Source organism: Cydia strobilella, chromosome 23 (assembly GCF_947568885.1).
Source record: "Cydia strobilella chromosome 23, ilCydStro3.1, whole genome shotgun sequence".
Classification (NCBI taxonomy): Eukaryota; Metazoa; Arthropoda; class Insecta; order Lepidoptera; family Tortricidae; genus Cydia; species Cydia strobilella.
This window is the reverse complement of record NC_086063.1, coordinates 159229-175575: the sequence shown is the minus strand read 5'-3', so window position 1 is coordinate 175575 and position 16347 is coordinate 159229. Positions and strand designations below refer to the sequence as shown.

Genomic DNA, 16347 nt, shown 5'->3' with positions numbered 1-16347 from the left:
TTTTAGTTTTTTTCGTTTTTTTGTTAGTCCGCTCGTTAATTACACTCCACATCGTTTTTATTTTATTATTTGATTTTTTAATTTTATTTGCGTAATGTAATTTCTTTGCTGTGTTTATCAATCGTTTCAAAATTTTTTCATAGTTTTTGTAGTAATTACGAAGCACTTGGTTATTTGATTTTGTTACTAATATTTTTAATAAACGCTTATTTGTACAAGATAATTTTATTCCTTTGGTGACCCAGTACTTTTTGTAGTTACATTTTAGTTTAAGTTTCCGTTTTGGTATACATTTGTTTAAAATAGTTTTTAACGTTTGTGTAAATGCAGTATAATTATCATTTACGTTCCTATTGGGTCTTATTATTAAGGACCAATCCTGTTGACAAAGTTCATTTTTAAAGCATTCTATATTTTTAGAGTTAAAGAGTCTTTTTTCTGTTGTCCAAGTCATTCGTTGTTTTTGTTGTTGAGGTAAGTATACATATATAATGGTACATAAATAGACATATGTGACGTTTTAAACCAAAAGGTACCACATTGTCGCTTGTTGATAAGATTGATTTCTAATTGAAGCTATATGGAAATAGCGCCTTACTGACAAGCGACAATAAGTACCCTTTTGGTTGAAAATGGCACATATGTATATCTCTTTGTAAAGATATTAGATAATGGCAGATACTATTAATGCCTAGTCAGATCCGCTACTTTGGATGCTGACTGTACTTCTCCCACGAATGAAAGTATGTAACTTTTTTACTTCAATCTTTGGATAAACCGGGTTATTAAATTTACCTTGTATAAACCTGTAAGTTCCGGCCTCTAGAGGCCTGTAGAGGCCGCGGACGTAAAAAGCGGCCGCCGCGGGCAATTAGCGAGATTGTTAATATTTGATGACCCTCGCCGAGACATACTGCCACATAGAACGTTAAGCGGAATTTACATTACGAAATTGGTGGCGTGAATGAATTCGTGACATTAGTTTTACTAACAGTTTCACGTGTAATTTAATATTTTCGTAATGCATGCATTAATTGCATGAAAGCAAATCAGTATCGTGACCTGCGCGATTTTTTGTTGAAATTAGTGTCATGCAACTAATTTCGTAGTGTAAATGCGACGTGAAAAACTAGTGTCGCGAAATAAGTGACCGTTTCTCGGGTGCATGCGAAAATGAACCATGCCTGCCCGCGCAGCATGGTTTCCCCTATCACTAAGTCCGTCACTTTCGCACTCACATACTTGTTAGAACGTGACAGGCATGGTGAGCGTACCGTGCTACGACTCCTGGTCAAAGCGTTACTGTCGGCGATAGTACAGTCAAGGGCATAAATATATATATTCCCAAAGTTTCAAAAATATATGTATACCTTAGGCAATAAAGTCGTGTTCACATATTTTTGAGCCATTTGTCTGGATCGATATTTTTGCCTTCGACTGTACCTGCGCTGCGCGAACGTGTAGCTACGATGCTGATGTGACCATGGTCACTGCGATACTGTGAACTTCACGACACTAAGTAATTATTTCACCAAATTACTTTCGCATATATCGAAACTACTTTCTTGAAACTGATTTCAACATGCATGACACTAATTTCGTAATGTATTTAAATCTCGCTTGCGGTATAGGCCTTGCGATTTAAAGTACCATTTGGATTGAGACTACACCAGCGTTATTGTAGCAGCATTGCAACGCGAATTTACTGCCGACTACATTCCTGCCGCAAATGTCAAAAATCCGATCAGCAACAATATATTTTGATATTTGCTGCAATACACAAAAAGTAATGTAGACGAACGAATAGAAACGTCAATGGTAGAGGTAGGAATAGCTGCCGAAACGCCTGTCAAAGAAGAGGCGTTTTTTCTTACTTTTACTACCTACTAAAGAGGCGTTTTAAGTTTCCAAAGTTTTTATTCCTTGTTGTTTTTATTATTTTTTCGCAACTGTATTAAAAAACGTCGTTCGATACACGTGCGGAAATGACATTTTTCAGCACTAGCATCGAAATGTACTATTTTGTGCCGCGGAAAAGAATATAAATAACTTATTTTTGCACCTCGGTAGCATCCTATTGCATTCATTACTTTTTTATTTTACATTCATCATGAATTACACAACAAAAAGCCAGTTTTCCATCTCCCCAGCAGTGTGTATTGCAAATTGACGTTTTAAGATATTAAAGGCAGATTATTCTGATGTTTTTAAGAATTCCCTCAGACGCACGCACCGAGATGATAAGGAATAGGAAATAAAAGAATTGCGCGGAGACACTTCGAGAAATGACGAACAGAATTATTATACCGACTAATGTTTAGAACAGATTTTAAAGTACCTGCACACGGAGATAATAATGAAAAAGGAATAAAAGTGTTGTGATGAGACACATTGACAAATGACCGACGAGAATATTTTACCGACTAATCTTAGGAAAAGTTTTAAAAATACCTAAATACAAATTTTTAATAATTGAAATGTTAAATAACCGACTAGTTTTGGTAAAATGCCTTGGTAAAAAATTTAAAATTATTGATTTTTAGGGTTCCGTACCTCAAAAGGAAAAAACCGAACCCTTATAGGATCACTCGTGCCTCTATTTTCTCCGAAACTACTGGACCAATTAAGTTGAAATTTGGTATACTTATGTAAGTTTGTGACCCAACGACGGACATGTAACGTAAACAAATAAATTTTAAACACGGGGGCCATTTTTGGGGGGTAAATGAGAAAATTAGAAAATAAAGTTTTTCAAACTATATCGTGTTACATATCAAATGAAAGGGTTCATTGTGAGAATCTCAAAAATATTTTTTTTATAATTTTAGGATAAACAATTTAGAAGTTATTTAAGAAAATAGGCAAAAAATGACAATTCCCCCCCTTTATCTCCGAAACTACTGGGTCTAAAATTTTGAAAAAAATACACAAAATAGATCTTTACCTATAGATTACAGGAAAACATATTAGAAATTGCAGTCAAGCGTGAGTCGGACTTAATTACTTAGTTTTTGATCCGACCCCTACGGGTTTTTTAAAGACATTTCACTCAAGTTTCACATAAAAAAATACATTCTTTAAATTGTGTAACGTGCGGAACCCTTGGAACACGAGTCGGACTCGCACTTGCCCGGTTTTTTCTGCGAAGATTGGTTTCTCTGTCTCTTAAAAATAAAATATATTTAAAAATAATAATAAACCTTTTTATATAACCCGTCAGACAAAGATGGTCTCACATGAATATAATGTCAAGCATATCCTGTACGTACTGCGATCTCCAAAAGTACATACCACCGACAAATCTTAACATTTTGGTCGGTACTAATCTCCATCTCTATTATGACAAGTAATACAACGCGTAGCGCTTTATTCCACGGTTTATACGTTTATTTTACGATTAATAACACTTTACAGCGCTGCGGATCACCGACAAAATAACTTCCGTGTAGTTTTAATAACTTTGCATGCGTGCTAAAAGAAATAATTGGGGGGTATATTTTATTCATATTTTTATGTATTCATAAAGTGATTTGGTCTGAGACTTTAGTCAGATTTTGTCAAGTGTACAAATATGGATGCACACATCATACTTACTCAAAAATATGCATAACGAATCAAGAACTATGGGACATATTATTGGGTAAGTTATATGCACCCATATTTATACACTTGACTGTACCTAACTAGGTCATTTACTAGCTTTTTTGCCTAGGAGGCAAAGCAACAAGGAATTAAAGAGTTAATATGTACTAATAAAGAGAAATCCTTTCATTTACTTGAATTCCTTTTAATTCTTCACGGAAATGATTTATTTTGCAAATTGGGATCCTGGATCAACATACATAACGAATGTTTGGTGTATTGAATGTTGAAAGAGGTTGCTCGGCTTAAAGTGGCGTTCGATGTCGACTGCACCTGCGTTATTCAAACACACATTTATTCAGCAAATATACACTATTACATGTCAAGTTGTTAACGATTACAAAATATACCGATTCAATGAAATATTAGATGTGGCGTCGTCTATAGTTGCGGCGTCGTTATTACCGCTGCTATATCTGTCAGTTTCCTTGATAAAATGAGTGACAACATGAACGTCATAATCGGGACAGTAACGACGCACGTATCACAAACACACACGTATCGTATACAGCGGCGGCAACAGAGACGCCGCAACAGCAACGAAGCTGCAGTTGACATACAAACGTCACCATTATAATAACTCCTACAAGTATCCTGGGTTTATAAGCAGCCGAGGTACGACTTCTTGCAACACTTTCTGCAGCAAGGGAAGTAGTTGGACTTGACGGCCTTATTGGTACCCGGGTTTTTGGTTTTCTTCTCCCGGCCGCGACCAAAGTCGGGGCAGCGCTCGAAGTCGATTTTGAACTTTACTCTGAAAATATTGGCTTATGAAAGTATTGAACTTTAGTTTAAAAAGACGATAAAGAACAATTATGTATTATCATTAAATTGGCCTATCTGCTTATTACAATTATTGGTTACGGGAACTAACAGGTGAGGCTGGACATGCAGACATGTCCGTATCTGACAGGTCAGATAAACTGTCACTGTCAGATAGACGGAACAAAACAGCCATGCAAAGCACTATACGTTTTGATAGTAACAGCCAAACCAGTAATTGGACAAATAATTCAATTGCTTATAGAACTCTCGTGTAAATGCCAATCAGCTCTGTCAACGTGGTAGAGCAGATTTATTGTCTATACATACTATATACACTTATGGACAAATTTAGAGGAACGCAAAAAAAAAAGATTAATTACTAATTTTGAAATGAGTTTAGGTGCTTTAATCCAGTAATTAAACTATTTTTTGCGTTTTTCTTTCATCCATGTGTGTAGATGACAGGGAATACTACCTATATACTATCATTGATATCTAAAGGAATACAGGATCTACGGTCATATAATTAATAAAATTTGTATCTTCATCGTACTAACAAAACCCTTAGGTTATCTGGTATTATGTCATTGTGATGTGATTTACTAGTAATCAGTAAATTATGTCTATACTCACTTCATTTCCTTAATCTTCCTCTTTTCCTCCTGTTGTTTGAGCAGCCACAACTGTATCTGCTCCGCTATCTTCTGCCGGTTCAACACCCTCGGCATACTAGTATACTTCTTATCTCTACTCTTTACCAGTTTATCGTAAAACTCGTTTTTCTTCTGCCTTTTTAACCAATCATCTTTTCCTTTTTTATCAATTCTTAATGACATCTTTCGCCTGAAATCAGTTTTAAAATCACTGGAGTTTCTATCATCATTACTATCACTAGCTTCGTGTATTTCATTTATCTGATTTTTCAAAGTTTTCAAATCTTCAAGACCGCTGATTGAGTCAGTGTCATTACTTTTTTCGAGTTCTGGTATAGCTTCGTCGATAGCTTTGTTTATTTTGATGTATAGATCGTCTTTTTCTTTCTGCAGTATTTCGATTTGTATTGCTGTCTCATTTTCATGATCGATTTCTTCTACTGTTTCTATATGTGTTTCGTTTACATTTGTGACGTTTATGTTGGTGACGTTGATATGCGCTGCTTTTGATGGCAACAAGGCACCCAGTACAATTGTATAATAAAATAGACGATGCTGCAAAACAAGATTGTATAATTTATTATTTAAATGAAAACACGACTTATTAACTCATACAAGCTACCACCCGATCCTAATTTTTCCAAGTTTTTATCAATTGCCTCCTCTCTCTTTCTCTATCTCTCTCTCTCTCTCTCTCTCTTGGACAAAACGAACGTTGCACCACCAGCGCGTCATTAATTGAAGAATAAATCAAAATTTCCGACTAGACATCCCCAACTTTCCGACATTTCAGACTAGATACCCTATCTTGCCCCGCTCATTCCTACATGTATAATTCAAACAATAGAGCAGGCAAAGAAGCTTAAGCCATAATTAAGTATAAAATATATGAATATCAAAGAAATATCACGTTACAAAGCATTGTTTCATTAATGCGTCTGTCGAGCCACGCGGCTCATACGGGTGGGACGACGTGTAGTAGGCACCCATACAATATTAATAATATTAGATGAAATTTTTTAATCGTTCTTCAAAATAAACTTTTTTCGAAAAATTCAGATTTCCACAGCAGTCATGCTATTTTGATGTCATGACTTTTTTTTGCTGTGCAAAGTCTTTTTTTGGTTCGGTTAGTTAGTATTTTTTGCTGATCGTTTAAATAGTACCCAATTATTATTTATAACCTACATAATATAGTATACTGACTAGATTATTAGCAAATCTAGAGAAATGTGAAAATCCAAAAATATCTCAATACTGAATACTGTATCTAACTATTTTATAAGATGATTGTTACGTATTCAAGCAAATAAATATTTTCTATTCTATTCTATTCTATTTTTTTATAATTATTATTAAAACTATTCAAAAAAAAATTATTTCCAAAATTAATCTTAAATATTATTTTAACATTTGAATGAACCAGAAATTGCAGTTAACTTATACACAAAAACGTATTTTTTTTTATAAACATTAGAATGATCTCATAAACGTGGTGTCACGTGTTAGTATCATTTAGTAAGATGCGATACAGACTTATTAACGTTTCTTCGTGGTGACTTTTGCACATCAATAACTTTTAAAATATCTATTTAAGTTGTGCTTATTATGTTACTTATTTAGTACCCGTTAAAATACACTGTGTCTAGTCACTTACACTCACAAACTCACTCACTTACAAACTATAAATTTTCCATAAGGAGCCAGCTGGTAGCCTTTAAATCATTCTTACTTCTAAAAATGAAATTATCATTCGTAAGGCTACCTGTTTAAGAACATATTTCAAGTGGCGAAAATATGAAAATTTGTTCAACGCTAAAGAGTCCGTACTGAAGTATATTTACTTTCCACTGAAAATGCTAAGAATACCTTTAACTTTTCTATTGTCTCATCTCACACTACCATCGTTTCAAAAGCAACCTTATGACACAGAAATTAAAGTTTACAACGAAATTAGCTTTAACATACAACTTGATAAAGCGCTAGTTCAGAGAACTAAAAACTTGTATAAGCGATAGAATTGATAAATTTATAAGACAATTTTCTTCTAAAGGAGTAGAATACTTATTCATTATTGTGGCTTTAGTGAAATATTTGGAAGGCTCGTAAGAAATTTAAGAGAATATCTCACTTAAAGAACTTTAATAGTTCCTAGAACTAAATGTAGTGTCATGTAGCAACATTTTATAAGTACAACAGCCAATAGGGAAACATTTCATTGTAATAAGTAATTACTACAATATAATAGAGATGTATAGTCTGTATGGTTAATAGTACATTTGATTTGTAAGATGTAAATAATGTGCGAAAGTATACAAGTTAAGTAAAAATAACAGAAAAAAAGAAAGATAACAGTTTTACCATTTATCATTAATAAAAAAAACCGGCCAAGTGCGAGTCGGACTCACACACGAAGGGTTCCGTACCATTAACTATAAAAACGGTCACCCATCCAAGTACTGACCCCGCCCGACGTTGCTTAACTTCGGTCAAAAATCACGTTTGTTGTATGGGAGCCCCACTTAAATCTCCATTTTATTCTGTTTTTAGTATTTGTTGTTATAGCGGCAACCGAAATCACAGATCACGAGATACAGCCTGGTGACAGACAGACAGACGGAAAGACGGACGGACAGAAGGACAGCGGAGTCTTAGTAATAGGGTCCCGTTTTTACCCTTTGGGTACGGAACCCTAAAAAACGAACTAAATGCAAATAGCTGCTTTTAAAATATGACACAAAGTCATGAAAGAAAACAACTAAAGGAAACAAACTATAATTAATCTAAATAGTTTATTTGCATTTTTCAAGTGAAGAATTTACTGAAAATGACACAGTAATCGTTGTGGCGTTTCCATTTTCCATTTTCAATTTTCTTTTCCAACCTCCGAGTATTATATGTAATTAAAGATAACAAGCGAATCGTTTAAAAAACTTCAACACGACTACGATACTTTTGCAATAGTTATTTACGATACAAGTGCGGAAAAGAGGAAATTCGAAACGAGTGTAGATAAATTAAAACACGACCGCAGGGAGTGTTTTAAATCGACACGAGTTGCGAATTACCTATTCGCACGTGTATCGTACAACGTTTTACAGTACATATCGTCGGCCTAAATCGCAAACCTCGTAACTCAATCTGACCAAATTTTACAGGAGGCACAAAAAACTTCATTACCAAAAATTTTGCATGAAGACTTCCTTATTATTTTCTTTAGATAATGTTAAGTTAAATTTAGCCATCAGATTGTTAAAACCTATTTTTTTATAAATCACCTGAACCTGGAAAATTTGGAGTTAAAAGTTTTTCTTGAAAATTTCTAGAAAGCTAATCGGGAGTTAAGAGTTTTGCTATAAAAATCCATAAAAATAGAGGATAATCTTTCGATCTCAACATGGTAATTGTGGATTAAAAAAATAAATAACTTGCAAATAAAACAATATTTATTAAACTTAAAAACAGAAAAGCCTCCTCTGAATTGCAGCGAGATGGTAGTAGGATCCCATGGTTTTGGTAGCCGGAATCATAGAATAGAATAGAATTTTATATATTTTATTATTTCATAGGGGGCAAATGCTTGTCAACTTCCTCGAGAGAGGGGCTTTTCTTGATGAATTCGTTCTCCAACCTTTCTAGGGCATTTATTTATGTAATGAGCACAGAATAGATATTTTTTCCTGAGTCATGGGTGCTTTCTATGTATTTAAGTATTTATATATTATATATATAGTTGGCTGAGTACCCATAACACAAGCCTCCTTGGGCTTACCGTGGGACTTAGTCAATCAGTGTAAGAATGTCCTATAATATTTATTTATTTATTCAAGAAAAAGCCCTAAAGGAAGTGGACATGACGGAGCCCATATCATCATCATCATCATCATGTCAGCCGATAGACGTCCACTGCTGGACATAGGCCTGCCCCAAGGCTCGCCACTCCGACCGATCCTGTGACAAAAAATGAGATCAATTTCATCGTAACCGACAAAAAGCATATATATTCAGAGACGTCTCAGTGATCAACAGGTTCAACACCGGTAGTACCACTAACTATAAGCTCGAACGTGTCCGTTTGATAAGTTCAGGCTCCGACTTCCGACCTAGGCTGCTCCAAACCATTGTAGGATCTGAAGCATTTCAGTCGAACCTGGAGAACCGATTTGCTGCCGTGGAAAGCACAAATGCCGTTGACATAAATCAGACCCTCAAAAATGTGGTTGGAATCCTCAGGAAAGAAGGTATGAGATCTTGCGAAGTACAGCGTAAAGCCGGGAGGTCGAAGCTTTCAGAGGAAACCCTCAGGCTCATGATGGAACGACGGGAAAGACCCACCTGCCAAGTGGCAGAAGAAGAAGGAAGGGAGAGGAAGAAGTCTTCACAGCGACGGGCTCTAAACAAGAAGATCGGCAAATTAGTACGACGTGACTTCCGGTGCTACAATACACGCTTCATTGAGCAAGCAATCGGGGGTCAAAAATTTTTGTCCAGTCCCTTGGAAGAAGCCACCCGACGAAGTTGACCACAACTGATGGGGCTGTTGTATCCTCCCGGTCGGGGATTCTCTCTGAAATCAAATCCTTCTATAGCCTTTGCTTCGCACGCATCTTAGTCAGATCCCAAAATGAGGATTCTAGAGCCACATTGATCCACACACATTTTATGCGGCAAAGCTTCTGGTTTATGATGAGCGGTTCTCATCACGATGAGCGGATTTTGTGGCTTGAAAAGCGATTTTTTTGTGTCCACAAGGTGCCTCCAGAGGCAAGCTCTTGAAACTAGTTACCAGCAGAAAACCACGTAACTAATCTTCAGGAGTAAAGATCCACGCGAAGCAAACCTCGTATGTCCATGGCACGCAACCAAACGACATTTTTAATAGTCTAATGTGTTTAAATATGATAAATATCTATCAAGAATAAACAATCAGTAAAATCGTAGAACCTTATTACACATACCTGTTATTCAGCACCCGTTTTCTTCCTAAATATTTACGCACAACTGACGAGCAGTCACAACGCCATGGCAAACTGTACTGATCGGAGTGGCGGCGGGGGGAGATACGAGGTATTTCTTTTACAAAAATGGCGGTCGGGAGTTGCGAGGTTTTCTATTTTGCTTTTTAAACGTAAACGGTTTATTTTTGGTATTTAAGAGTTTTGCCGTTAGATGCGTTCAGAATAGTACTATCTAAAAGTGTCAAAACATGATTTTCAAAAAAAATGGAGTTACGAGGTATGCGATTTAGGCCGACGATATGGCCCTTTAAACTTTCGACATATGCACGAAAAGTGCTATTTGACGCACTAGTGCGAGAAAGTAGCACCATATGTACTGTAAAGGTTATTGCTGATTCGGTCAAGTTATGTTCTAATGTATGGGGAAGACAAACAAATTATAGCCAGCATTAAATGAACGTAGTATGATACTTTTTTTTTTTATTATCAATGAAATATATAACAGAGAATGTCAGGGGTCTCCGCACTAGGCTACGCCTGTATCGCGGGGAACCAGGTACAATTAAAATTATTAATAGTTAAAACATAGAGTATAACACAACAAAGTAGAAAAACAAACTTAAATAAAGTACTTGAAAGTACGAAAAAAGAAAAAAATATATATTATACAATATTGAAAACTAAACTAAAATATTTTAGTTATAATATGTTCTGTCTCGGCATAAGAAAGTGAATGTAAAAATTTAAATAAGAGTATCTTAGCTTCTACAATGAATGGTATGGTATGGGTATGGTGCTTTACGCACACTAGCGTCCCCTCCCTTACCCCTGATGCAACCCCCCCTTTTAACATGAAGTATGTCCCGGTTGACGGTTTTTATTTTTATTTATGAGAAGTTAGGAAAAAAATGTCAAGGTTAGAAATAATCCTTAATAAATTTTGAACAAAAAAGGTTATCAAAAAAATTAATATAGCCTTTTTTGTCGAGAATTTAATAAGGATTATTTCTTTCATTGACACTTTTTTCTTATATACTTTCCCCAAAAAATAAAAAAAATGTCAAATATTTCATGCTAAAAGGGGGGTTGCATCAAGGAGAGGGGGTTTGACACTAATGTACGTAAAGCACCATACACAAAGGTATCACACTACATTCATTTCAAGCTGGCTATAATTTGTTTTTCAAAAAACACAGTTTGACCGAATCATGCCCATATTTTGACAATTACCTAATCTATGTATTGAAAGATGCACGTACCTTTAAAGCAATAAACATGCGACTTGCGTAATTTAGACCGCGGGCCAGGAACAGATTTCATGACCAATCGCCTCCCGGGCGAAAACTCGTATAGTGGTTAACGGCTATGTATGATGAACCCTCGTGAACGTCAGCTGCTGCTCCGTTGGTGGGTTGAGGAATGGCAGCAAATAAAGTCTATAAAATTTTTTTTGTCATCGCCTCCCGCTTGATACTATGTCAGATGATAGTTCAGATGCTATTGTAAATAAACAAAATCGTCAGCCGATTGTATCGCTGTGGAAAGACCGTCAGCTGGTCACATGAACATGTAAAAAAGAAAATTCTTTTCAGTCATCGGCGTCATCGCCTCTTTTTTGATACTTTGTTAGATGATAGTTTAGATGCTATTGTTAATAAAACAAATCGTCAGCCGGTTGTATCGCGGTGGAAAGACCGTGTTACGCGCTTCGGTGGCTGCCATTCCTCAACCCACCAACGGAGCGGCAGCTGACGTTCACGAGGGTTCATCATACATAGCCGTTAACCGCTATACGAGTTTTCGCCCGGGAGGCGATGACTGACGAAATTTGCGCCTGGCTCGCGGTCCAATTGTCAGCCACGCGGTTCTAATCTAATGTATTTGTGCCATTTTCAACCAAAAGGGTACTTATTGTCGCTTGTCAGTAAGGCGCTATTTCCATATAGCTTCAATTAGAAATCAACCTTATCGGCAAGCGACAATGTGGTACCTTTTGATTGAAAACGTCACATATGTTGGCCTGCCAAAACGAATGTCCCTAGATAAAGCTCCCCATAAAGAGCGATACATGTCGAGCAATTTTGCCTAAATGAACACGAGTGACTAGTTTTAAATTAATAACGATGGCTAGATAACAATTTTAGTTTACCAATATCTTCTTAAAATACCTAGAATACAGAATACCTAGGTTGAAAACAATACAGGCAATTCAAGTTTTAATAGTGTAAAGTTTAAAACTGACTCACCATATCAAAGACGTGTTTCGTACTGTGGAAGTAATTTCGCTCGTGTTTACGAGTCGAAATAAAACGAATGGTTATAATAAACCCTGGACCATTGTGCAATGTGCTACGTAGCTATTTATTTTATAAATGCGGAAAATTCACTATTTCGAAATGACTTTGCAACGCCTATGCCTAATCATCTTGATTTTTCTCTGATTCTGTTACCCAATGGTTATCTGGACGAACGCTATTAGCTATTGGATCGCCTATTATCTGCTTCTATGTTTAATCAACTGTTTTTTCTGAAACTGTTTCTTTTACAGGTATGTGCAATTAAGATTTTCACCAGGAAGCCGTTTCTAAGTTTAATATCTCAACTTGATTTGTTTTCATGATACGATTTGGATTTAGACCCGACTCTCAGGGCATCATGCGCGCATCAATACATAAATGCCTACTAAAATACAATCTTTGTTTAAGTAATTTGAAACTCGATATTAACCTTTCAGTATGTGTGTGTGGTGATTAAAAATCGTGGGTTCCAGCCTCGGTTGTGCTGAACAGAGCAGAAAAAATCGTTCTGAAAAAATTTCAAAAATATGACTTAAATTTCTGTCAGGATCCTTATCATACACAGACAAGAGGTTAAAGCTGACATCATCTCTCAGACTACAAGGGACCTAAAGCGGCCTAATAACATGCGTAGGGTTTATCTTTTATCACTCGGAACACTCGCCAGCCCATTCACAAAACATTTTGTACTCAACTTGACCCATAAAAACTGAACCCTTTAACGCGCACGGCCCCCATGTGATTAGGGTCAGACAAAATATTGGTCCTAAAATAATAAAGTTGATGTAAGCTTTGTGAACAGGGCTGGACTTACGTAAGAACTTAAAAACGGACGATATTATTTTGTTACGTACTTCTACATTGCATTCATCATCAGCAGTTATGCGGTGATAATATGTGGTACTTTCTATAAAAACGGACTTTATTGTCGATGGCGCTTACGCCAGTATAAACGATGCTCCGATATAAATACAATGCCGCGCGACGTTGTGCGGCGTAAGCGCCATCGACAATAAGGTCCCTTTTCATAGAAAATGCCCCATATAGGTCTTACTGCTCGGCACAGAGAGTCTACCACGAACATTAAAAATTGAACTTTTGATTTTTTCATTATATAGGAGGTAAACGAGCAGACAAATTGCCTGATGATGTCCATGTGCGATGCCAATTGCATATCATCGGGCGCCAAGACAAGCCAAAAGACAAAATGTATCGGGATAACAGAAGCAACGAACAGTCACGTGATCATTTCCATAGGTACATTATTTCACTTTCAATAGGCATTTAACGAGGAGTGTCACTTGGCTAAGCCCCCTGTGCAGTAAGACTTGTTCGTTAACAAATCATTTGTTTTTATGATGGATGCTTTGATCATTGTCTGGGCGCAGTGCTGCATTAGGTTGTGGAAAGCGAACCTGGGGGGATTGCCAACGAAGTCACGAAGTATTTATCACCAGCGCTAACTACTACTCTCGTGTACAGGTTTTCATTTTATTTGTTTTTAATAGGTTAAATTAGGACTTCAATTGGAGTAATTTCTACTATGACTGCTAAACACTAAATCACATTTAATATTCAACGCCACGACACTGCAACTTCCAACGAGTTCAGACATTTTCACCGACTGCGCACAAGATGTTGCGAAATGTTGCGAGATTCTCGAGACATTCCTGAACTCCGCTCTCGCTATTATCGCGATGACCGCTTATCGCGTGAAAGTAAGGCTGTGGCCGAGAGATAGTGGATAGCGGAAGATAATATAACTTGACTTATATTGAACGGGATATAGACCGTGATTACCTTTTGTATTATTTCTGAGCTCCCGATATTTCGACGCAGTTACATGCATTATGCATGAAATATCGGGAGCTCACAAATAATACAAAAGGTAATCACGGTCTATATCCCGGTCAATATAAGTCTAGTGAAACTAACCGTGAATCATTCAAAACTCTAATAATATAACTTCTTTAACCGATTCTTGATTGGGATATTTATGTATTGACATATCCCTATATATACTGTGCGCCCAGTAATTAATGGATAACCTTCTAACTAGGTACCGACAGGACATCTTAAGCTGGTCCAGAAAATGCACTTATAGGTCTTGTAAAAGTTTCGTGATTTTCGATAAATCGAACTTTTCTATCTTTTTTAATAGCTTGCACCTTAGGTAGATACTTCCCTTTAATCACCATCTAGGCCATATCTTTGTTTTTAAAGATGTAAATAGCATGTATTATACCATTTTAGAATCAGTATTAGATAAAAGATTTTTTAGAAAGTTGGTCACTATATATACTAACTCTCTATATATAACTATGTTAATTCTCACAATTTGCGGGAAAGTTAATTATCAGTATCAGACCGACATTGTGAGTATATGAACTTTAAAATCTCACCAACGCCTCGTAAATCACATTTCCCCACGATCACTGTTAATGGCTTCAATAATAAGCTATTCCCTCTCAATCTACATAAGCGACCTGCTCTGCAATCCGCTTCCGCTTTCCGCTACTACAGCCTCATCGCCGAGTCCTTTTATTTCCTCACATAGTGCTGTAATTCTAAGTATCTTCAATATAGGAATTATTTTTTTACACCCGACCCGATTAGGGATTTTTTTACGGTATTTATCCCTTCGGTGCCTCTCTCTAAATACTGTGTACAACAAATATGTTGCTGCGTTAACAATTCGCTCCCGACTCCGCTCATGACGAGCCACAGCCTTACCCCTGTCCTCGTATTTGCTCACGTAATGCCTTCCGCCTCACCCGCAGATAGTGCAGCAAATGTATTTGTATAAAAGCTACATACGTTCTCTCTCTTTGCTACGAAAATTTCCTTCCTAATTTCTCTAAGTAGGGTGTAAGTAATGTACATACTTACTTTATTGATTCAGGTATTTCATGTACATACTAAATTATACAATTTTCGTATGAATATTATAGTAATTTGTGTGACTGCTGCATTAGTTTTAAGTTTATATAATACATATATGTATGTTAGTCTGTAAGGTATTTGTAATATGGGCCTTGTTGCCTAATTTAAATTTTAAATAAATAAGGGCATTAAAATACGAACATTTATGAAACGAGCCGAAACAGTAATATTAAATTTGACGTTTCCTAGAGTAACACAGTCGGCAGCATTACTGCTGCAATATTGTAGCGTGACATCACTGCTGCAATATTGCAGCGCGACATCACTGCTAGTCATTGCTGTCACAAATGTCAAAATCGATGTTGCTGCCTGGAGTTTTGACTTTTGTGGCAATAACGCAGTCGGCAGTAATGTCGCGCTGCAATATTGCTGTACTGGGTAGTCTGAATCCGAACGGTACCTAACTATACAAACTGTGTTATCCCGCGGGATGTAAAAGCGGTTCGTTAGAAAATCTTTAATTTCGCGTGCAAATCTGCTTCGCTGAGAGACGAGATTGTGTGGCCACGAAACCAGCGATTATGCGACCGTTCTCGAATGAACTTAACTGTCTATGAATTGGAAGTAACTAACGTAAAAACGTACAGCTAGCTGTCTTTCTGTATGTAGGTATATGACTAGGCAATAACAAAACCAAATTAAATTAATAAAATTAATTAATTAATTATTAATTAAATTTGAGGTGTTTCCCTTGCGCTATGACATGGGGTTCTTCAAGAAGCAGGTATTTAGGGTTCTCAAAGGTGGGTAACGCATAAGTGGCTCCTCTGGTGTTGCTTATGTCCATGGGCGGCGATGACTGCTTCCCGTCAGGCGGCTCGTCTGCTCGTTTCCTCCTATTACATAAAAAAAAACATACTTATTAGCGTCAGATTAGCGTGAGTCATCCTTTAGGGAGGCAGCAGAAAAAAGTCACGATACAGTCGCGATGCAAAACAGGTAGTCCAATATCCACTACTGTAACTAATTAAACTTTACGTTTACTAATTAAACGTAACTAGTCAAACAGTAGTTCACCTTTCTTCCTAATATTCACAACATTAGTTGGCCGCTCATGAATTTCATGGCCCCAAAAATCAAAAAGCTGTG

At 36.5% G+C, this 16347-nt stretch overlaps 1 protein-coding gene across 1 annotated transcript; it reads right to left on the bottom strand.

The window, feature by feature from the left end:
* Window positions 1-4242: 4242 nt before the first annotated feature.
* On the bottom strand, window positions 4243-12380 carry LOC134751674 (uncharacterized). Its single transcript, XM_063687118.1, has 3 exons — window positions 12265-12380; window positions 5041-5615; window positions 4243-4396 (listed from the first exon to the last, which is right to left on the bottom strand). Exons 1-3 carry the CDS (start codon window positions 12265-12267, stop codon window positions 4243-4245), a joined length of 732 nt encoding a protein of 243 aa, XP_063543188.1. The 5' UTR covers window positions 12268-12380.
* Between the last annotated feature and the right edge of the window lie 3967 nt (window positions 12381-16347).